This window comes from Gopherus flavomarginatus, chromosome 10, assembly GCF_025201925.1.
Source record: "Gopherus flavomarginatus isolate rGopFla2 chromosome 10, rGopFla2.mat.asm, whole genome shotgun sequence".
Classification (NCBI taxonomy): Eukaryota; Metazoa; Chordata; order Testudines; family Testudinidae; genus Gopherus; species Gopherus flavomarginatus.
This window is the reverse complement of record NC_066626.1, coordinates 43,195,548-43,218,101: the sequence shown is the minus strand read 5'-3', so window position 1 is coordinate 43,218,101 and position 22,554 is coordinate 43,195,548. Positions and strand designations below refer to the sequence as shown.

The 22,554-nt window shown below is 42.5% G+C and overlaps 1 protein-coding gene across 1 annotated transcript in view; it reads left to right on the top strand.

Moving 5' to 3' along the window:
• Window positions 1-22,554, top strand: part of MYO3B (myosin IIIB) — a 390,911-nt gene that overhangs the window by 344,129 nt on the left and 24,228 nt on the right. The window contains exons 33-35 of the mRNA XM_050916262.1: window positions 8,489-8,595; window positions 8,970-9,016; window positions 10,482-10,645. Coding sequence (XP_050772219.1) covers window positions 8,489-8,595; window positions 8,970-9,016; window positions 10,482-10,614 — 287 coding nt within the window. The 3' untranslated portion in view covers window positions 10,615-10,645. The remainder of the gene's footprint in view (window positions 1-8,488; window positions 8,596-8,969; window positions 9,017-10,481; window positions 10,646-22,554) is intronic.

Here is a 22,554-nt window from a genome sequence, read left to right as displayed (position 1 = left end):
CCCTTATAAATACTCATAGATGCTCTCCTGTAGCAAACCAAGGATGAGGGGATGGTGCTGTGGAGCAATACCTAAACCATATGGAAAGAATTACTTCCATTCATGTCAGGTCCCCCTTTTTATGTAAACAAAGGGAACAGCCTTGGTTAACATTTGTAGAGGGCTGAAGTTGTAAAGCACTATGTCAGAGCTAAGTAGTCTGATGATGGAGTTCCTCATAGAAATATAGGCCTGGAAGAGACCTGAAGAAATCACCAAGTCCAGCCCCTGTACTGAGGCAGGACTACAGATACCTAGACCATTCCTGACAGGTGTTGGTCTAACCTATTCTTAAAAACCCCCAGTGATGGGGATTCCACAACTGCCCTTGGGAGCCTAGTCCAGAGCTTAACTACCTTTATAGTCAGAAAGTTTTTCCTAATAGCTAACCTAAAATTTAACCCTTGCTGCAGATTAAGCCCATTACTTCTTGTCCTACCTTCAGTGGGCATGGAGAACAATTGATCCCTGTTCTCTTTGTAACAGCCCTTAATGTATTTGAAGACTGTTATCAGCTCCTCCTCCCACTTCACCCCCCCCACCTCCAGTGTTCTATTTTCAAGACTGAACATGCTTCCTAATGTTACCAGGTTTACTGGACTCTTTGAAACCTGGACTAATTAGGTTTTGTTGCTTAGCCATTGGTGGTGGTTTCTCCCCATAGCCATCCCATTAACTCCTAGGCTACCCAGCCTCTCTCTCCTTGGCAACTAGGTTTCTCCTTTTTCTTCTCTTTCTCCCTTCCCACCATTCTCCTCCTACATTACAACAGAAATTCTCCCATAAAAACCTCAAACACATTAGAGACATGCATAATTACCTAAATAACTATACGATCTGTGTATTCTCGACCCGACCCTGCCCACTTTCTTTTTCCATTCTCTGTGTGTGTCTTTATCTCTATTTAGATGGTAACTTTCTGATGCAGTGGCTGTATCTTCCCATCTCTTTCCACAGCACCAAGCACATACGGAGAAATACCATAATATAATTCATAATCTATAACATAGACCACTTGGAAACCTCAGCTATTGCAGAGCATAGCTTCCAGATTACTGCCTAGTGCCTGTCTCATGGAGCATGCTACAGCTCTGCTCTTAATCCATACTCGCTTCTGATTTGTTTCTAGGTGCAATTCAAGGACCTAGTTTTGACCTACAATATAAAGCACTTCCTGGTTTGAATCATGTATCTCTTAGATGTCCTGATTTTTCCTCATGATGATGTAACATTTTACATCCACTTTGCATAAATCTAAATAACTCCTCAAGGTGGAAGGCACTGAAAAATCAGGCCTGAAGTATGGGAGTGGGGAATGGAGGGGTGTGACTTTGTATGAATATTTGACATATACATAGTAGCACATGTCATTTTTAATGTCTGTCTCTCTTCTTTTATCAGACTGACATAATTCAACTCCTAGGGCCTGATTCTGACTTTACTTACACCAGTTTTACTCCAGTGTAACTCCATGGACTTCAATGGGGTTCTGATTTTACATTGGTATGAATGGGATCAGAATCTCAGGTGCTTGGTGTCAGAATGTATTTATATTTCATGGAAACTAAATATGGAAACTGTTCCTTGGAATCAACTGGCTGCACATAATTATCCACTTAACATCCAGTCAGGAAAGATGTGCTTTCTTATGCTCTGTGAGGTCATCTGTACATTTGTCCAATACTTCAGGATGAAAAATGAAGTTAACCGCTGCCTTGAAAGAAGATGCAAATCTGAGAAAAACTGGAAAAGCTCGAAAGCATCAAAATACCTATGAAGCATCAAAAGAGAACAAAGACAAGTTTTTCCACAAAAATCTTCTCCCCAGGCATGATCAATAATATAACCAAGCTTGAGAACCAAAGTCCTTTGGAATAAATTAGACTGGCAGGAAAAGAAACAAACAAAGAACAAATTAACATGATTTTAAACATTGCTTAAATTTTCATGAATATAGACCTTGAAATGTTATGATGAGATCCCATGAGTCTGTGCTAATATTTGCCTATAATTAAGAGCTGCACTTTCATGTTTCAGCTGATAATATAGGTTGGAAATCAGCCACATGCTTGCTATATTTCTTGGTCATACTGATATATCTGTTTCATTTGTTTACTTCATTAATAATAAATGAACTCCTGTAAATGAAATGGCTCTGTTAACTTTTATTTGTTAGGTTACACTTTCTTCACCTCTCGCTGTTAATCTCCATGAGTCTGAATATTTACAACATGAGTCTCCCTTCATTCAACATTAGGGCTTTCTGTTTACATGTAACAAGAAAAGTGACAAGGGACTGATCCTTGCCACACCCGGCTTTTGGGAACCCTCAAGGAGAGAGGGGAAGTACTCAATACCACCCTCTGAAATATCTCAGAGAGGAAGGAAAAGAACCATCAACTCCTACAAGGGAGTCAACAATTCATCATACTCGATATTAAAAGATGCTGACAGATCTAATAACATAGGCAAGGATATATTCCGGGCATCCCTTGCCAGGAATATATCATCACCCAGAGATATTAGTATCACCTCTTTGCCATACACAGATGTAAAACATAATTGAAAAAGGTCAATGAATTTTATAGCCTCCAGATGCAACTGGAGCTGCCTCTTCATCACTTTCTCTATGAAATTCCCTAAAAATTGTGCAGCATTTAGCAAAATTGTCAATGTCAGGAGATGGTTTTTAAATCAGGGAACCTGTTTAGGGGCACCCTGCCTTCATCTCAAAGGGCAGTATTAACAGTCCCAGTCAGTAATGGGCCTAGTGCTTGTCTGATAAGCAGGACTGTCACTCACAGGTGAGACATCTAACTCTGCTGAATTCCAAAGATGGAATCACTCCTCCACCTCCATTACATGAATTCTTTAGAAAAGAACATTCCTTATGGATGCAACTTTCCTGAATGTACTAGTCGAGATGTGGGCCCCTAGATGCAAGAGTTCTTGCGTCAGAGTTAAAGAGCACTTGACTTTTGTTGTTGAAGCCCTTGTATAGTTCTATGGGAGTACTTTGTAGTTTGTCCAAATGATGGTGTCTTGATCAGTAGGTAATCTATGTAATATATGACATGAAATATACAAATCCCCTCCAGGCCAAGGCTTGTCATCGAAATGATTAGTATCTTGGAGGCTATGTTTAACTCGAAAATGTTCCTGTTCCATAATAAAACAAAGAAGCAGCAATGAAAAGGGAAATTTATGAGTGAAAATGTTTCTTTGAGATCAACAGCACAATACAATCCCCAGCAGATTGGGACCCAGGGTAAGTGACACACTAAAATATTTATAATGGTCCCTATTGGCCTCTTAAAATCAGTGATCAGCTAGTCTGACTTCCTGCAAAACACAGACCAGAGAATTTCACCCAGTGTTTCCTGTATCAAGCCCTTAATTTCTGGTTGAGCTAGAGCATATCATTTAGAACATCTAGTTTAGATTTAAAGACTTTCATTTAAAGGCGATCAGTTACATCCTGAGCATGTGGACAAGATACACCAGCCAGACACCTGGGAAAGAATTCTCAATAGTAACTCGGAGCCCTCCCCATCTAGTGTCACATCATCGGTCACTGGAGATATGTGTTGCTAGCAGTCAAAGATGGGCTACATTGTAGGCAGCCTCATCAGATTATTCCCTCCATAAACTTATCAAGCTCAGTCTTGCAGCCAGTTAAGTTTTTTGCCCCCATTGTTCCCCTTAGAAGGCTGTTCCAGAACTTCACTCCTCTAATGGTTAGACACCTTCATCTAATTTTAAGCCTAAACTTGTTGGTGGCCAGTTTATGTGTATTTGTTCTTGTGTCCACATTGGCCTTTCCCTCCCTGGTATTTTTCCTTCTGGTGTATTTATAGAGAGTAATCAGATCTCTCCACAGTCTTCTTTTGGTTAGACTAAACGAGCCAAGCTCTTTGAGCCTCCTCTTATAAGATAGGTTTTCTATGCATCTGATCATCCTAGTAGACATCCTCTGCACCTGTTCCAGTTTGAATTCATCTTTCTTAAACATGGAAGACCAAAATTTACCACTATGTTCCAGATGAGGTCTCACCAGAGTGTCCTATAATGGCACTAACACTTCCCTGTGTCTACTGGAAATACCTCACCTGATGCATCCTAGGACTATGTTACCCTTTTTCAAAGCCGCATTACATTGACAACTCGTAGTCATGCTGTGATCAAACAATACAGCCTAGGGTCTTTCTCCTCCTCTGTCACTTCCAACTAATATGTCTCCAGCTTATAGCAAAAATGCTTGTTGTTAGCCTCTAAATGCATAATCTTCCACTTTGCACTATTAAATTTCATCCCATTTCTATTACTCCAATTTTCAAGGTCCTCCAGATCTTCTTGTTTGATATTCTGGTCCTCCTCTGTATTTGCAATATGTTCCAACTTTGTGTCATCTGCAGATTTTATTAGCATACTCCCACTTTTTGTGCCAAGGTCATTAATAAAAATGTTAAATAAGATTGATCCCAAGACTGATTCCTGACAGTTCATCTTCCAGTGTGAGCCATTGTACTCTCCCCTTCAACCAGTTCCTTATCCATCTTTCAATTCTCATATTAATCTCCATCTTCTCTAATTAAAGAAATACTTTCCTATGTGGAAATTTATTAAATGTCTCACTAAAATCCAGGTAGCTTAGATCTGCTGCATTTCCTTTGTCTGACAAATCAGTTATCTTCTCAAAGAAGATCAGATTTGTCTGGCATGATCTACCTTTTGTAAAGTTGTTGTATTTCATCCCAATAACCGTTTACCTCTATGTCCTTAACTCCTCTCTCTTTTAAAAATGTGCTCCATTGATAATGGTCTCATTAATGCTGTATGGAATAGCAATACCAACTCCCTACTTTTACTCACTATTCCCTGCTTATACAGCCAAGAATCACATTGGTAGTCTTAGCTGTATGTCGGACTGGGAGCTCATGCTCAGCTGGTATGCACCATGATGCATTAGTACCTTTCAGAATCCCGGCTTTCCAAAATCAGTGCCCATTCTTGAAAATGTGACCTTCAGTCTTTGTTCCAGATGTATGGATCTTGTATTTAGCTCTATTAAAACGCATATGTGAACCCAGCTTACCACGTGATCTAGATTTCTCCGTAAAATTAAGTTGTCCTTATCATTACTTACTATGCCAGTCATTTTTATGTAATTTGCAAACTTTACCAGCAATGCTTTTATGCTTTCTACCAAATCATTAATATTTAATAGCATTGGGCCAAGAAAAGATCCCTTCAGGACCCTATTAGAAACAGCCCTATTGGCTAATGTTTTCCAATGTATAATGACTTTTTTTCAGATCTGTCAGCCAGTTTTAACCCATTTTAAATGAGCAACTTTGATTTTGGTACAAAATCAGGGATATAAGGGGACATAAGTGTCTGTCCACCCACACTGAATCTTCTGCTCAGATTTGTAGCCCACAGACGCTTGCAAGCATACCAGAGGCACGTAACACACTTTGGGTGCTATATAAACAATAAATAGAGAGTTGTTGTTACAATGACAAGTAATTTTTCCTGTCAGTGGCTTTAACTTTGTCATCAAAGCTAAACATTTTAAAACGCTATTTGAAACGCCAATTTAACTGCTGAATGTAGAGCATATGTTAATATACTTTTCTCCACATACAGTAGTGTATGATAAACGTTACCAGATTTTCTTACTATTCCTATTTTATGCTACTAAATGCTAAGATAAATGGGTCCACTGAAAATGTATTTCCTTTGGAGGACGCAATCTGCAGGCCACGCGTGTAATATGCAGAAATCGTTATGTGTAGGGGTAAATAGCAAGAGCCAACTTTATTAAATCAGAATCTAGATGGACAAAATAAACCATAGCAACGTAAAATTTTAATGTAGATGTTGCTGGAAAATAAAAGGAAGGTATTAAAATATATTTTGAAAGAATAATACAATGTATTCCTTTTGTCACGTAATTCAGTAATTCACATCACAGCTGGGCTCTGATAACAAGCTTTGTAATAATTGTATACTTTTGGCAAGCATCTGATAGGTGTGTAAAAGAGTGTCCAATTCTTCACTCACTCACACTAGCTTTACACCAGTGTAACAAGAATTGATTTCAGTGCAATGACTCCTGATTTGTATTTATGAAAGGGAGATCATAATTTGGCCCTAAGACTGAAACATCACCGTGAGGACAATTACAGATGTCATCTGAGTTTTGAATCCTAAGATCCCTTCCAAACCCCAAATTAATAATTTTGGAAATGCTCAGTGATACAGAGTGAAATCCTGGCCTCATTGAAGTCAATGGCAAAATATCCATTGATTTTAATGGGACCAAGACTTAATTGATAATCTCTTTATTATATCTAAATGTCATAGGGGACATTTTCAAAGACATGAATAGGAGTCAGGCATCCAACTCCCATTGACTTTCAAGCAATATACCCTGGAAGAGTTTTGTACCTTGTTTAGTTAGAGACAATACTGGCAAACAGCAAAGGTGTAGGCAGTGCCACAAAATTTCTTGATCCACAAACAACTCTTTGCAAAATGAGTAGAACATTGGAAAGCATCAAAATCTTAAGCTTTTGGGATTATAGTTAGCAAATAATATGAATTTATTACTTGAGAGTATTTTGTTGTTGTAAAGAGTTAATTTCTTCAAACAAATAACTTCAAGATTTTGAGCCTGACTTTCCCCTGAGTCACATAATGGGAATCACACCTGTGCACTGTGTATATACTTGAGAGTAAAACTAGTAAACAAACGTAAAGGGAGGCATCCACAAGCAAATGTGGATAATGGGCTTTTTCTACAATAATTCATGGGCATTGGTAGGTGAGGGATGGATTTGTGTCAAGCTTGAAGTTCCATGAAGAACAAATAAATAATAGGTGAACACTGCATAGTACCAGGCAAGTTATAAAAGCTACTGCAATTGGGTAGAAAAAACAGTTTGTCAAATCTTTGGGTTTGTGAGATTTTGTGTTTTTTTTATGCTAGCAGGATTATTATCTTTAAAAAATATAATTGCATTGAAATGTATCCTTTCTTTAAAGACTAGATAATTGTATTGAAAAGACCTCACATAAAGTCTCCTTGGCATAGAATGCAGTATTGGAGCTTTGCTGACAGAGCCATATTCTGACACTGGTTTTTATGTAAAACTCCCACTGATTTCCATGAGTGCTTCACATCTGGAACAATGGCAGGATGTGTCCCAAAATGGGGATAACACCTGAAAAACTTTAGAGAAACCCAGCAGTCTGTGGACCTGAGAACATCACAAAACTGCTTTACAGAATTATGTTATCAGCAAGGGCCAGATCCTACAAATGAGCCCCACATCTGCCCAGGGCTCCCCATCAACTTCAGTTTTGAAGCTTTCAAAGGGAGTTAAGTGGGATGAGGACCTTGGGCTGGGCCTCTGGAGAGGGGCAAATTACACTCTTAAGGCAGGATCCAACTGTAATGTGACTAATATTTTTCCTTCAACGTTTGTATTGAAAGTTAAATATTCACCTGTTTCTTAGAACTAGAAATATTATTAGGTTATTTATTGTTTTTAAAAAATCATGTTAAAATGAGATACTAGAAAGGTCAAAATAGGCTGTGTGAATTATCTTTTTGGAAAAGAAATTAATTCCCAGATTTTTTTCTATTAGCATATTTATGAATTGTCCTTAAAATAGCGCTTATATCATCAATTAGCTGTGCTGTGTTAGGTTCTTTCCATCAGGTTTTTTTCTCTGAACCACCTCTTATAGATTCCCCAGAACAATATTCTTTTTTTTGAAAAAAGCAAAAATACAAAGGCTGGGAGCTTGCACTAGCTCAAACCATATTTTCTACAAAGTCCACCCTTCTAAAATGTTTTTCTAAGCTTTAAACTGTGTGTGTTCCAGATGACTTTAACCAACTCTTGCTCCATAGTGTATCACAAATTAACTCAAGGAGGCATTATTTCAAATAGCACTGATTTCACTGTTTAAATAGAATGTTATATCAAGAAAGTAGCTTTTTATATAGTAAAACAAAGATAATAATAAACTAATTCTCATCAGTCAAAGGGATTTATTACTGTTGCGTTCATAAAAACAGATGAACGGTTTTGATGATGTTGCTGTTGCTAGTCCCTAGCTAGTCACTATGCTCATCCTGCTTAGATAACAGAATATGTCAATATAGAGGGTCAAAGGAATAAGGAACTATGTTATATATAGGAATAAAATGATGTTATAAGAGAGAGTTTCATCTAAAAACTCTTGTTTAAACCAAGTTCCAAAACAGAAAACGAAGATCCCAAACTTTCTGTATGCCTTCTTAGAATAGGACAGATTTGCTAATAAATCTAGAAGTGAACAGGAAAGAAGAAAGGACTGCTTATAGTCTAAAATATGCTAAGATGTTCGCAGCACCTGGCATGGCTTAAAACTAAATTGCGTTATCTTATTGTAGGTTCAGAAAACTGTCTTGAACAGAAGCTGAGAACACCTCGTCGACGATGTCAGCAGCCCAAAATGCTGAATAGCCCTGAGGACAACATGTACTATAACCAGTTAAATGTGAGTTCAAAGTAGCAATAAAGCTGTTTTACTGGCTTTGTTTCCAGTTAATAATTTGGTTATTAATACCTGTTCCAGCCCCTCCAGTCCCACCCCCACGTTCTTTTGCTCTCGTCTTGAACATGTGCTTATGCTCTTTATCTGTTGCTTTCATGTCAGGATGTCTGCCTTCACGGTGAATAATTGATGTGGTTTATCAAAGACGAGCAAGATGCATGCTTCATCAGGCTCACTTGAGCCCTTTGATCAAAAAAATTATGCTGTGACTTCTGATATTATCAGCATCTGCTTGCATTCAACACAAAATCACTTTGAATTAAAAATTAACGACTTGCTGCTTTGCTTTGACTGTGTGTTCTTGGCCCTCTCCACAGGGAACTCTAGAATATCAAGGGAGCAAGAGAAAGCCAAGAAAACTTGGGTAAATATCTATCTTCTTAGTTCTAAGCAACTGTAAACAGAAGAAGTCCTTTGTGATATTACAGAAAATGGAAAAACTTTCTAGAGAGGTTTCTAAAAATAAACAATTACCATATCTCTGTGCATTGACATTGGACATTTTCTACATAAGCAAATATAAAACATGTATCTATTACTGTCTGCAAACACTAGAACTGGCTCTTACAAAATATTCTCCCCAACTCTCTCATAGTACAAGTCAAACACATTTTAGCTTCCTCTTTTTAAATAAACAAATTTAGTCATAGTAAAAGTTGCTGGACTTAGAGTCTTTGAAGTTGAAACCCATTAGCCTAGAACAAGCATAACATGGACAAAAGCCATGCAGGCTTCCTTTCACCACCTTAGCAATATGCTTCAGCCCTACCTCAGGAGGGACCAGTTCTCAGAGAAGGCAGAAAGGGGAGATTGTTCCTTGCCCACTAGCTCTCGGCTAAGACTGCCACCAATGGTGCTAATTAGTATCATTTGTAATGTGGATACTTTTCACCAGGAGGTGGGCAGAGATCACTAGTGCATTTCACAAAAGCCACCACCCATCAGTAACAAATTTCTTGTATTACTGACGTGTGCAGCAACCAGTGCACAGCAAAGACATATTAATGAACATTCATTCAGTGACACCCGCACCTTTTCTTTGATGCATTTTTACCCTTTTTTACTCATTTTCTGCACATAGTTATATAAGTGACTTTCTTTTGTTTACAACAGTGTTCACGGAAAGCGAAGGTCTTGTGGATACTAATGCAAGTGGGGTTTGTGAGAAGGTTCAAACCAGAATTGTTTGCATGGCTGTCTTGGTATCTCTTTGAGTTACCTCCTCCAGTTTATAAAAATCTGTCCCCCAGTCAGGGAGCAGAAATAATACTGTGTGATTTTAGTGTCCAATCATACATCATGAGAAGCTAAGGACACATTTGGAGCAAATAGGGCCTGATCCAAAACCCACTGAAGATAGTGGGCTTTGGATCAGGCCCATCGTTCACAAACAAATGTTTGCCTATGGAGTTCGAACAATTCTGAATAATGAACATATTTGTAAATATCAAAGTCTGTGTGTGGAAAATTTTCAATCAGACAAAAATGCTACATTTGTGAAATAAAATACTTGCTACAAATAATTGGTCTGACTGTACTTCAGACCTAGAGATGAAAGGCTGTGTGACCTGTTACCAATTCTTAGAGCCATTCAGTTCCCACAGAGAGATTTAAAGCACTGAAAAAGTGGCAGCAAGATTGAGAGAAGTAAAAAGGCTGCATCTTGTTAACAAAATCATCCCATCTTTTCCCCTTCTTGCATTAACACTTTTTCAGTGTCATTTCACCATCCATAGAGAGGTATATTTCTTAAGGTTTTGCAGAACTTCTTTGTACTTTTTATTTTATATACTTAATAAAAATTGTTTGCTTTATGTTTTATTTCAAAGTCAAATCAAAGTGCTTGATGGGGAGGATGAATATTACAAATCATTGTCAGCTGTTGAATCTATCATTGAAGATGACTCACTCAACTCTCCATCTCCTCTTTCCTCAAGAGAAGCGTCTTTTGCTCAGAGCTGAACTTCACTATTTACGCTTTGGTCTAATGCTGGTAAGAGTAATTGCACATGTTTAGCAATGCTGGTCTGCATGTGTGTTTGAGAAACAGACAGACATAGTTGCAGCTAATGAAGCCTCTTCAAAATTAGACCCTGATTCTGTAAACACTACCCACCTGAGTAGTCCCATTTAACTTTACTCATACAAGGAGTCCTGCTGAAGTCAATAAAGTTACTTATAGGTGTAAATGTTTGCAGGTTCAGGCCCTAAATAGGCATCCCTTCTAAAACAGGATATAATTTTAAACCCAGCAGAATGGCACTGCAGAACTGGGACTTTCCATTAACGTTCAGCGTAATTTGGGGTCATAGTAAAAAATATTATATATCATATAGGCCTTTCAGTATTTCATATGGTTTTTTAAAATATAATGAATTAACACAATAAAAAGCATTGTGTAAAACCATTTAAAATACTGAATTTATCTGATAAGATAGTATTTAATGAGAGACCGTTTAACACAAGTTTAGTAATGTTCATACTTTCCATGGAAGAGTTACCAAAAATAGTGGGAGTGCTGAGACCATAGAACCAAACTGTAAACCCTGAATATAATGGAAACCACTTCAAATCAGGGGGTGCGGCAGTACCTAGTTCCAGCACCTATGAGTCAACATAGTTTTTAAAACAAATTGATACAAAATAATTTAGTGTATCATTTTATAGTGTACTTTTGACTAAAACACAAGACTGGGTATCAGGAGAGCTGGGTTCCCTTCTGAGATCTACATAATCTTAGATAAATTATCTAAGATCTCTGTGATGCAGTTTCCTCGTATGCAGAATATGGATAACATTTCCTTTCCTCTCAGGGGTGTTGTGAAACTTAATTCATTTAGGGTGAAATTCATTGTCCATTTAAGTCAAAGAGGTTTAAGCACGTCTAAATTTAGCATATGCTAACATGTATAGGAACATAGGAACTGCCATAATTGCTCAGATCCAAGGTCCATCCTGGCTAGCAGTACCCTGTCTCCAACGGTCAGCATCAGAAGATTCAGAGCAGGATGTATGAACTTTGTAGTAGGTAGCTGGTGTGTGATCCACCCCCCATGTTCCATCTCATCCTAATCTCAGATATTTAGGTATTACCTTAAACCCTGAAGATGAGGTTTAATATCCCTTTTACAGAATTATAATATCATTAATTATGATAACTCTGGATATTCTTGATATCAATACTCAAACCCCTTTTTTAATCTTAAGTTCTTGATCTCAATAATTTCCTGTTGCAGTGAATTCCATAGTATAATTACCCATTATATGAAAAAGTATTTCCTACATCAGTTTTGAATTTCACACCTTTTAGTTTAACTGAATGTCCCCTTGTTCTTGTGTTATGAGATGAAGGAACAGAAGGTCCCAATCTCCCTTCTCTAGACCAGTCATTATTTTGTGTTCTTTTATCATGTATCCTGTTATTCCTCTCTGTTCGAAGGTAAACAATCCCAAACCTTTCAATTTCTCTTTATTGGAGACTTTTCAGTGCCCTTAAGCATTCTTGTTATCCAGATGAGACCACACCACTGATTTACATAAAGGTGTTATAATAGTTTCTGTAGGATTTACCATCTCATTTCTTATCCGTCCTAAAATCTTGTTTGCTTTTTGACCACAGCTGCACATTGATGGGAGGTCTTCATTGAGCTGTCAACACCGAGATCCCTTTCTTCAGCAGATACCTTTAATTTAGAACCCTTTAAGATGTCTGAGTAGTTTAAATTTTCCTCTCCAGTGTGCATTACTTTGCATTTACTGACATTGAATTCCATTTGCCACTGTGTTGCCCAGTTACCTAATTTGTTTAGGTATCTCTGAAGTTTCTCACAATCATCTACGGTCCTAACTAACCTAAATAACTTTGTAAATTAAACAACACATGACCTAGTGGATAACCACAGGACAGCTCACTATTAACCTGATACCAGGATGAAAACTAACCATTTAATTTTACTCTTTGCTTTCTGTCTTCTAGACAGCTTTTGATCCATGACAATATTTTGTCTCTCACCATACTCTTCTATGCAGGACCTTGCTGAGGGCCTTTTGGAAGTCTAAATAAATAATATGAACCAGGTCTCCTTTATCCACTACTACATTGACAGGTTTAGAGAATTCTAAAAATTTGTGAGACATGATTTTCCTTTGTAAAACTGTGCGGACTACTCTTTGTACAAATGCTGTGCTGAATTGGGGCCACAGAGCCATAACTCCTTCAATTAAGGGCTGAGAGAGTCTCAGGCTTTGTCTGCACTGGAAAGAATTTGCCAGCTATAGACAGAGGTGAAAGTAAGCCAGTACGGTACGGGTGCAGCGTACCGGTAGGAGCCGGTACATAGCCGACCATACTGACAGAGCCGCTGATGAGAGGCCCAAAAGGGGCAGCTTCCCCGGTGCCTGGCAATTTACAAGGGCCCAGGGTTTCTGGCAGCAGCCAGAGCCAGTGGCCCTTTAAATCACCACCAGAGTCCTGGGGTTCCCGGCCGCCGCTACAGGGGCAGGGGTAAGAATGGCAGGCATAAGCCTTCCCATTCCCCTGTCTGGACAGAGCCTGACTAAGCCTTCATCGGGCTCAAAACAGACATTTTGAAGGTACGCCCGAGGACAGAGCACTTGTCTCAACGCCAGATCCTTCCCCTTGTTTTTGAACCGTCTATCCCACTTCTACCGTAGGGTTCCTGTGGTGATTTAAAGGGCCTGAGGCTCCCAACCACCACTACTGCTATCGCACCAGCAGCCAGAGCCCAGGCCCTTTAAATCGCTGCCCTGGGATAGCGACGGCAGCTGGGAGCCTCAGGGCTCCAGTGGCAATTTAAAGGGTCCAGGGTTCCAGCCCTTTAAATTGCCGCTGGGAGCCCTGGGCCCTTTAAATCACCTCCAGGTCATGCTGAAAGGCTGGCTGGGAGAGTCTGGCCCCAGTCCCGCCCCTTCTACCCAAGCCTCCCCCCTTCCGGTTGAGCTGCCCCCCCTTTCTCAGGACCCTGGCCGCCCTGCGTACCGTTAAGTCCCTTAAGTTACTTTCACCAATGGCTATAGCTGTACTGGTAACCATCCTAGTGGGGATGCAGTTTATGCCAGTTTCCTGAATAAAAGAAGCTACACCAGCAAAAGGACTTTATAACTGGTATAACTGCATCTTCACAGAGCTTCTGCTGCCATAACAATGTCCTGTCTTCAGTGAACATGGAGAACAATTAATCATCGTCCTTTTTATAATAGCCCTTAACATATTTGAAGACTTTGATTGGGTCCCTCAATCTTCTTTTTTCAAGATAAAACATGTCCAGTTTCTTCAATCTTTCCTAAAGCTTTGGGGTAGGAAAAGGGAGGCAGCCAGGGAGTCTAGCAAAAGCCTCAAGTCTCTCCTAGTGGTCGCAGTACTGCTCCTGCAGTCTGGCGTATGAGGCTGAGTGAAAAGTCAGAAGGTTGAAAAGGAATATTTCCCATTCATGTTCTTGTCTTCATTCTCCATCAAAAACCTGACAGAATGGCTGGCAGGATCAAAGGCCAAAGAGTTGAAAGCAATGGGCCATGACCTTGGATTATGGAGAACACTGAATGTGTGAGGGTGCTTGTTAGAATCTTTAAAGTACAGATAGTTCTGAATGAGAACATGTGGGCAGCTGCAAATGAGTTCGTGACATCCATAAGTGCAGTACAAATATGGCTGGTAATTAATACGATGGATGGATGTTTGTTTCCCTCTCTCCAGGAATCTCTTGGATGCCCATCAGCCTATTTCCATCTCTCTAAAATTTGTCATGAATGAGCATCCTTTGTACTATCTCAAGAGAAAACAATTTCTTGAGATAATTTGCTAAGGCTCAAAGTGCTAGAATTTATGAGAAGTCAGAATGGGAAATAAAACTGTCTTGAAGAAAGTCACGTGAAAGTGTGGGCTCCCCTACTGACTTAGGTCACAGGACCCTCAAAAATATATGGTTTCTTCATAGTGCAATTGTTTGTGTCTCAAAGACATTCATAAAAAAGCAGTTTTAAAAGTAGTTTTATGTATTTTTAAATGCAGAAAGCCAGGACATATGACTGTAATCCACATTATTGTCACAGGCAGTTTAATTATAGGTTGTCAATTGTATATTATTTGGTGGTAGCCAAGCTTTGCACATAAGTAACAGGGAACAAAAATCATAAACTCAATATGTTTATAATTCTATCATTACACCGAATATTGCCCTAGCTCAACTAAGCACATAAACCCATTTTTAATTTTAAGCATGTCTGTAATCCCAGCTCTATTCAACAAAGCTCTTAAACCCATGTTTAGATGCTTTGCTGAACTGGGGCCTTGGTCAGCGAAAGCTGTGTCAAGGCATTAAATTGTAAAACACAAGGAAGACACTTAACAGTTTTTTCTGTTATTAAGCATAAGCATTTACTAATCTTAGATCTTCTGGCATTCTTTTTAAAGGATGGTATGCCATAGTCTTCTTTGAGTGATTGCTCGTATCGATTCCAGTTAGGCATGTGCACGCTGCGTGCAAAGTCGTCGGAAAGTTTTTCCCCTAGCAGCACCCATCGGGTTGGCTGCAGAGCCCCCTGGAGTGGCACCTCCATAGTGCTCTATATATGACCCTGCCGACCCAATGCCTCCTCAGTTCCTTCTTACCACCAGAGATGGTCATTGGAACTGTGGCATCTTGCTTTGCAAGCTCTCCACGTTTCCCTAGCTTCTCTTTTGGACTGTTTGTATTTTGTAGTTGTTTAGTTCTTAGCGCTGCAGACTTGGCAGCGTGCACCTTGTCCTCAGGGATACCTGTGCGGCTTAGTTCATGTCTGCAAGCCTCGGGGCTCTCATCTGAGGTTCAGCAAACTATGCAAGACCTATCCTTTGACGAGGTGGGCCTATCTGCCAAACAGACTGACTCCAGACTACATAGCGTCAAAGACTCCAGAGCGACAATGAAATCTTTGGGTATTCATACCCCTGCAACCCAACAAAAGCCCTTTAAGCCCCAATCGCTGCAACAGCACCTGTATCCTCCTTGGCTGAGGCCGGATATTTACAGGGGCAGGGGTAAGAATGGCAGGCATAAGCCTTCCCATTCCCCTGTCTGGACAGAGCCTGACTAAGCCTTCATCGGGCTCAAAACAGACATTTTGAAGGTACGCCCGAGGACAGAGCACTTGTCTCAACGCCAGATCCTTCCCCTTGTTTTTGAACCGTCTATCCCACTTCTACCGTGCTTGGTCCCAAATAACATCAGACCACTGGGTTCTTTGCACGGTGGAAGTGGGATATTCTCTCCAGTTCTGCTCCTACCCTCCCTCCCACACCCCTTCCCTATCCCTCTTCAGGGACCCTTTAATGAGCAACTCCTTAACCAGGAGGTGCAGGCGCTCCTCCCCATAGGAGCAAGGGAGGAGGTTCCTCGGGATCTCAGGAGCAAGGGATTCTATTCCCTCTACTTCCTAATCCCCAAAGCCAAGGGGGGGTCTAAGACCGATTATAGACCTGGGAGGACTCAACAAGTTCATGGTAAAGTTGAAGATCCGCATGATTTCCCTCAATACAATTATCCCTTCTCTGGATCTGGGAGACTGGTTTGCCGCCCTCTACATGAAAGGTGCATACTTTCACACAGATGCTTTCAAGGTTCACAATCAACCAAAAACATTATCAGTTCATGGTCCTTCCCTTTGGCCTGTCGACGGCCCCACCAGGGTTCACCAAGTGCATGTCGGTGTCAGGGCTGCCCAAATGATTCAGGGGGCCTAGGGCACAGCAATTTTGGGGGCCCCTTCCATAAAAAAAATTGCAATACTATATTCTCGTGGGGGGCCCTGTGGGGCGTGGGGCATATTGCCCCACTTGCTCCCCCACCACGGGTGGCCCTGGGAAAAATAAACCTTCCACATCTCGGCACAAACCCAGTTTTGAGAAAACTTCTTTACAAGGTATCACTGGTTCTCAGCATCAGCTAGTGCTAAAAGGCACTAAAGCTCATTAAAAGAGTTGGACAAATATTTTCCATCAAAACTTTTTTTGGATCGAAAACTAGGGGTTTTTAAAAAGCAGAAAAAAAATCATGGACAATGTCTGCTTTCCTTCAAAGTTTGTTGTGGGTTTTTTTATTGAAAACCTGAAATTAGTCTGCCAAAACCTGAATATGGTTTGGGGTTTCAGAAGTATGTGGCCAAATATTTGCTGCTTGCTGTGTTTGATTGTTTAAAGAAACAATAAAAAAAAATTCTGCTTAAAAAAAATCCAAAACTTTTGAACCACCTCAGCTTGTGACCAAACGCCTGAGCCCATCCAGTCAGATTTTTTTCCAGATTTCTGATACTCTGCCGCCTTCCTTGACTCATATCTGTCTCCATAACTTTAGATTCATTTAGCTTAGAACATAAGAACAGCCATACTGGGTCAAACCAAAGGTCCATCCATCCTAGTATCCTGTCTACCGATAACGGCCAATTCCAAGTGCCCCAGAGGGAACCTAACAGGTAATGATCAAGTGATCTCTCTCTTGCCATCCATCTCCACCCTCTGACAAACAGAGGCAAGGAACACCATTCCATACCCATCCTGGCTAATAGCCATTTATGACTTAACCACCATGCATTTATCTAATAGAAAAGCTAACAGCTTGGCTCAACCTGCTGAATGAGCTTTAGAGTAGGGAAGGCTGTGCCTCCCAAACAGCCTGGCCCTGCCCCCTATCCGACCCCCATCCACTTCCTGCCCCCCGACTGCCCGCCCCCCTCAGAATCCCTGACCCATCCTGCTCCTTGTCCCCTCACCGTCCCCCAGAGACACCCCCCAACCATCACCCTGGGACCTCACCCCTGCTCCCTGTCTCCTATCCACCCCCCCACACTGAGTCCTGACCCCCAGAACGCCCACAATCCACCCCCCCATTTCCTGTCCCCTGACTGCCCCCACAACCTCTTCCCCTTCCTGTCCCCGGGACTCCCTGCCCCTTATCCAACCCCCCCCCGACTCCCCCCTCACCCAGAGCCTCAGCACACCATATCCAGGAGCATCCCATAACAGCTGCACACCATGGCTCCGACGGGGCTCCTGAGCTCCTCCCCGCTCAGAACTGCGTGGTAAGGGGGCGGACCCGAGAGCTCCAATGGGGCCCAAGCTCCCTCCGCTCAGCCTGGAGCTCGCAGCCCCACCCCCTTACCACGCAGCTCTGAGCAGGGAGAAGCTCAGGCCCTGCCAGAGCCATGGTGTGCAGCTGTTCAGGGACGCTCCTGGATGTGCTGAGGCTCGGGAGAGGGGCGGAGGCAGGGTCAGGGCGGGAGCCTTGGCCGTTCTCGTGGGGGCCCCTGTGGAGCCCGGGGCCTGGGACAAATTGCCCCACTTGCCCCCCTCCGCGTATGGCCCTGGTCAGTGATAGCAGCCTTCCGCCAAAGGAGGCAGGTGCAGGTTTACTCTTACCTCAACAATTGGCTGCTCATGGGGCACCCCAGAGAGCAGGTGGAGTCGCAGGTCTGTATGGCCACATCCACAGTCAAGAGACTGTGTCTCCGCAATGTGAACAAGTCAACCTTGTCACCAACCCAGAGAATAGAGTTTATCGGAGCAGTGTTGGACTTGGTCCAGGCAAGAGCACGTCTGCCAGAGTCCCAATTCCAAGCCACGGCGAGCATCATTCAATGCATGAGAGAGTACCCAACCACTATAGCAAGGAATTGCCTCAGTCTCCTCGGTCACATGGAGGCCTGCTCATACGTGCCAGGCTGAGACTCAGGCCTCTGCAGAGGTGGCTCGCTTCAACATACCACCCGTGGCATGACAGCCTGGGACTAGCGGTCATTGTGCTGCAGCAGGTGCTAGAGTCGCTCCAGTGGTGGCTCGATGCTCAAATAGTCTGCGAAGAAATCCCCTTCAGAAGCCCTTATCTGTCCTTATCTCTAGTTACGGATGTGTCAGCTCCAGGTTGGGGCGCACATCTGGGAGATCTCCGAACACAGGGCCTCTGGTCACAGGATGAGCTCTCTCTCCATATCAATATCAAAGAGCTCACAGTGGTGCAACTTGCATGCCAGGCCTTTGAGTCTCGTCTGCAAGGCCAGCATGTGGCAGTCCTGACAGACAACACCACTGCAATGTTTTAAATCAGCAATCAGGGTGGAACCCAGTCCTCACCCCTCTGTCAGGAGGTTCTCAGACTCTGGGAATTTTATATAGCCCATTCCATTCACCTGGAAGCATCATATCTGCCAGGAGTCCAGAACATACTGACGGACCACCTCAGCAGGGCCTTCCACAGCCACGCATGGTCCATCCGGCCAGATGTTATTCACTCCATCTTCCAGAGGTCAAGGTCATACTCAAGGTCCACAGAGACAGGGCAGAGATCATTCTGGTGGCACCAGCATGGCCTTGACAACACTGGAACACCACGCTTCTGGATCTGTCAGTCGACACCCCAGTCACGTTGCCGCTCCTCCCCGACTTGATCACTCAGGACCAGGGTCACCTATATCACCAAGACCTCCGGTCCCTCCGCTTCATGGTTGAACACTATGGAGCTCCTGTGCTTGGAGCAGGTAAGGGAGGTCTTACTCGGCAGCAGAAAGCCCTCCACAAGGACCACATACCTGGTGAAGTGGAAGAGGTTCACTTGCTCGTGTGACCAATGTCATATGCCCCCACTTCAAGTGCTGTTACCTCTTATTCTGGAGTATCTTCTGCACCTGAAACAGCAAGGCCTGACAGTGTCATCTGTAAAGGTACACCTAGCAGCTATCTTGGTTTTCCACCCTGGAGTCTCTGGATGCTCCGTCTTCGCCAACCCCCTGGTTGGACAGTTCCTCAAGGGTCTGGACCATCTACATCCCCAGATTAGACAGCCTGTTCCCTGGTGGGACCTTAATTTGGTCCTCTCCAAATTATTGTGGTCCCATTTGAGCTGCTGGTGACTTGCTTCCTTCTCTACCTATCATGGAAGGTAACCTTCCTAATTGCCATCACATCAGCAAGAAGGGTGTCGGCGTTAAAGGCCCTTACCTCCAACCCACCATATACAGTTTTCCACAAGGACAAGGTGCAGCTCAAACCCCACCTGGACTTTCTTCCAAAGGTTGTGTCACATTTCCATACCAGCCAAAACACATTCCCGCCTGTTTTTTATCCAGAGCCTCATGCCAGTAGCTATGAAAAGAGGCTGCACTCTCTGGATGTTTGGCGGACGCTAGCCTTCCAAATTGAGCTCACTAAGCTGTTCAGGAAGTCGAACCAGTTGTTCATAGTGGTGGCAGACTGGATGAAAGGACTCCTGGTCTCATCTCAAAGAATATCTTCCTGGATCATGTCCTGCATCCGCATGTGCTACAAGCTGGCCAAGACACCAGCGCCTGCACTTAGAGCACACTCCACAAGGGCACAGGCCTCATCAGTGGCGTTCCTGGCCCAGGTTCCAATACAAGAAATCTTCAGGGCAGCAACTTGGTCCTTGGTGCATATGTTCACCTCTCATTACTCCAGCATGCCAGAAATGATGCAGCTTTCTGCAGAGCAATGCTCCAATCAGCGATTCCATAACTCTGACCCCATCGCCTAAATAAGGCTTGGGAGTCACCTAATTGGAATCGATATGAGCAATCACTCAAAGAAGAAAAAAGAGTTACTCACTTTCTTGTAACTGTTGTTCTTCAAGATGTGTTGCTCATGTCCATTCCAAACCCACCTGCCTTCCCCTCTGTCGGAGTAGCCGGCAAGAATGAACTGAGGAGGCACCAGGTCGGCAGGGTCATATATACAGTACTATGGTGGCACCGCTCCGGGTGTTCCACAGCCAATCCGATAGGTGCAGCTAGGGGAAAAACTTTCCGACGACTGTGCATGCAGCGCGCGCACACCTAAATGGAATGGATATGAGCAATCACTCAAACAACAACAGTTAAGAGAAAGTGAGTAACCATTTTTCTCCCAGTGAAATTGCTTGCAGAATAAAGTAGTATTAACTATGGGTGAAGCTAGCAGAAGCTAACCCCAAATGATTGGATTTACAACATTAAGCACTGATTACTGAATACTCTAATAGCGAGCCATTCTGGAAATGTAATTGGATAAGAATTGTGTCCACAGCAAGTCTGTTCTTCCTATTACTTTTGTACCCTGTCCTCCCTTCTCCACCTGCTTCTCTGTCACATCCACCTGTGTATTGTTTTCTAGATTTTAAATCTTTTGGAGTAGGGACTGCCATTTACTTCCTGTTTGTGCACTGACTAGGAGAACAGGGGAATGGGGTCCCAATGACGTGGCTGAGGCATCTAGGCACTACCATAATATTAATGTTTTGTAATAATAATAATAATGCAGTGCCCAATAGACATAAATATAGCTGCCTACATCTCTGCATCCTCCCCCAGATGTATATTGCTCACTACATCTACATGTAGGTTTAGTGCCTAGAGACCTCAGAAGGGTAACTTCCTTCTCATCCTTAATTTAGTGCACTCACACACTTTCGTTTCATGGTTTTGCTGTTAAGGGCCACATCCTCAGCTGCTGTCAATCAGTGTATCTACACTGAAGTCAGCTAAAAACTTGAGATTTTGTTGTCACTGACTGTCCGATTTCATTTGCTCAGGCTTGTTCTGTTCACAGTGAAAGGGGCAGGGTATTGCACTGCTCTGAAGAAACACTGTCTCACATTGCTGCAGTCTTGAACAAAAGCTGCTTTTTCAAAGAACCACCATGCAGGGTCAAATCCTGCAGGCCGGGAGTGGGGAGCCTTGCAGGGAGGAAGTTCTGTGGCATCCTATCCATCACGAGACCAGACCCCATCAGCTGTTTGGGAGTTCTCATCTTGTTTCATTGCTGGGAGAGAAGAGGTTTCTCAGCCCTCCCACTGTTGTCCTAGCTGAACCTGCTCCCCCATAGGGAGCTTGGCAAAGAAACCAACTCCCTGGTGGCCCCACTGCCTTATATGGACATGGGAAGGTAGAGTCTGATTCTGCTTCAAGGTGAAAAGGTGGCCTGTGTATGCAGGACTCAGCTCTATAGTGGCTATGAGGAGGTAATTGAATCTTCCCCCTCAGGATTCAATTACTGTTCCATGAGTGCAGAGCTCTGATGGGGCTTTGGAGCTGCTGAGCAGAAGGGTCAAGAACTGGCCCAGGCTACTCCACCCCAGCTATCAAACAAAATGCATGCAGAATTACGTTCCAGTTCTGATATATGTATTCTTGTATTCTCTTGAGGTATAGAATATTTCATTACATTAACAGATGCACAGCCTTTTCTCCTGGGGTCCTCCCAACAGTTAACCCAGCAATCTCATATCATTAACCAGCAGACCAGATGGATTTCTCAATCCCACATTGATTGATAAATAACTGACCCTCATCCCTGACGTTCCTAACAGTAAATATCCCCCTCAAAAAAATGTCCCCCTCAAATTGTCCTCCCACCAAGTACATGGGAGAAAAAATGGACCATGCAGTGTGACCAAGGGTGTTAATAGATCTGAGCTTAGATGGACCAAGGGGAGAAATGAATGACGCTGAGTTCCAGAGTCAAGTATCTTCCCAGCCACTCTCTACACTTTATACCAGAGAAACTCCAGCTTGAGTGCCATTGCTGATCGCACCTCTGGCTTTTTGGCCATGGTTGGACTTGTGGTTAAGGTACTGGCCTGGGAGGCAGGAGATCTGTGTTCAATACCCAGTTCTGTCACAGATTTTGTCTGGGACTTTGAATGAGTCATTTAGTCTCTCTGTGCCTCAGTTCCCCATCTGTAAAATGAGGATAATTACTTTCTCCCATCTCTTGTCTTGTCTTCTCTATTTTAATTGTAAGCTCTTTGGAGCAGGAGCTGTCTCTTACTGTATCTTTATATAGTGCCTTGCACAATGGGGCAATATTTGTTCATTCTCTGCTCACATTAGGGGCTGGGAGGTCACTTAATAAGATATTTTAGT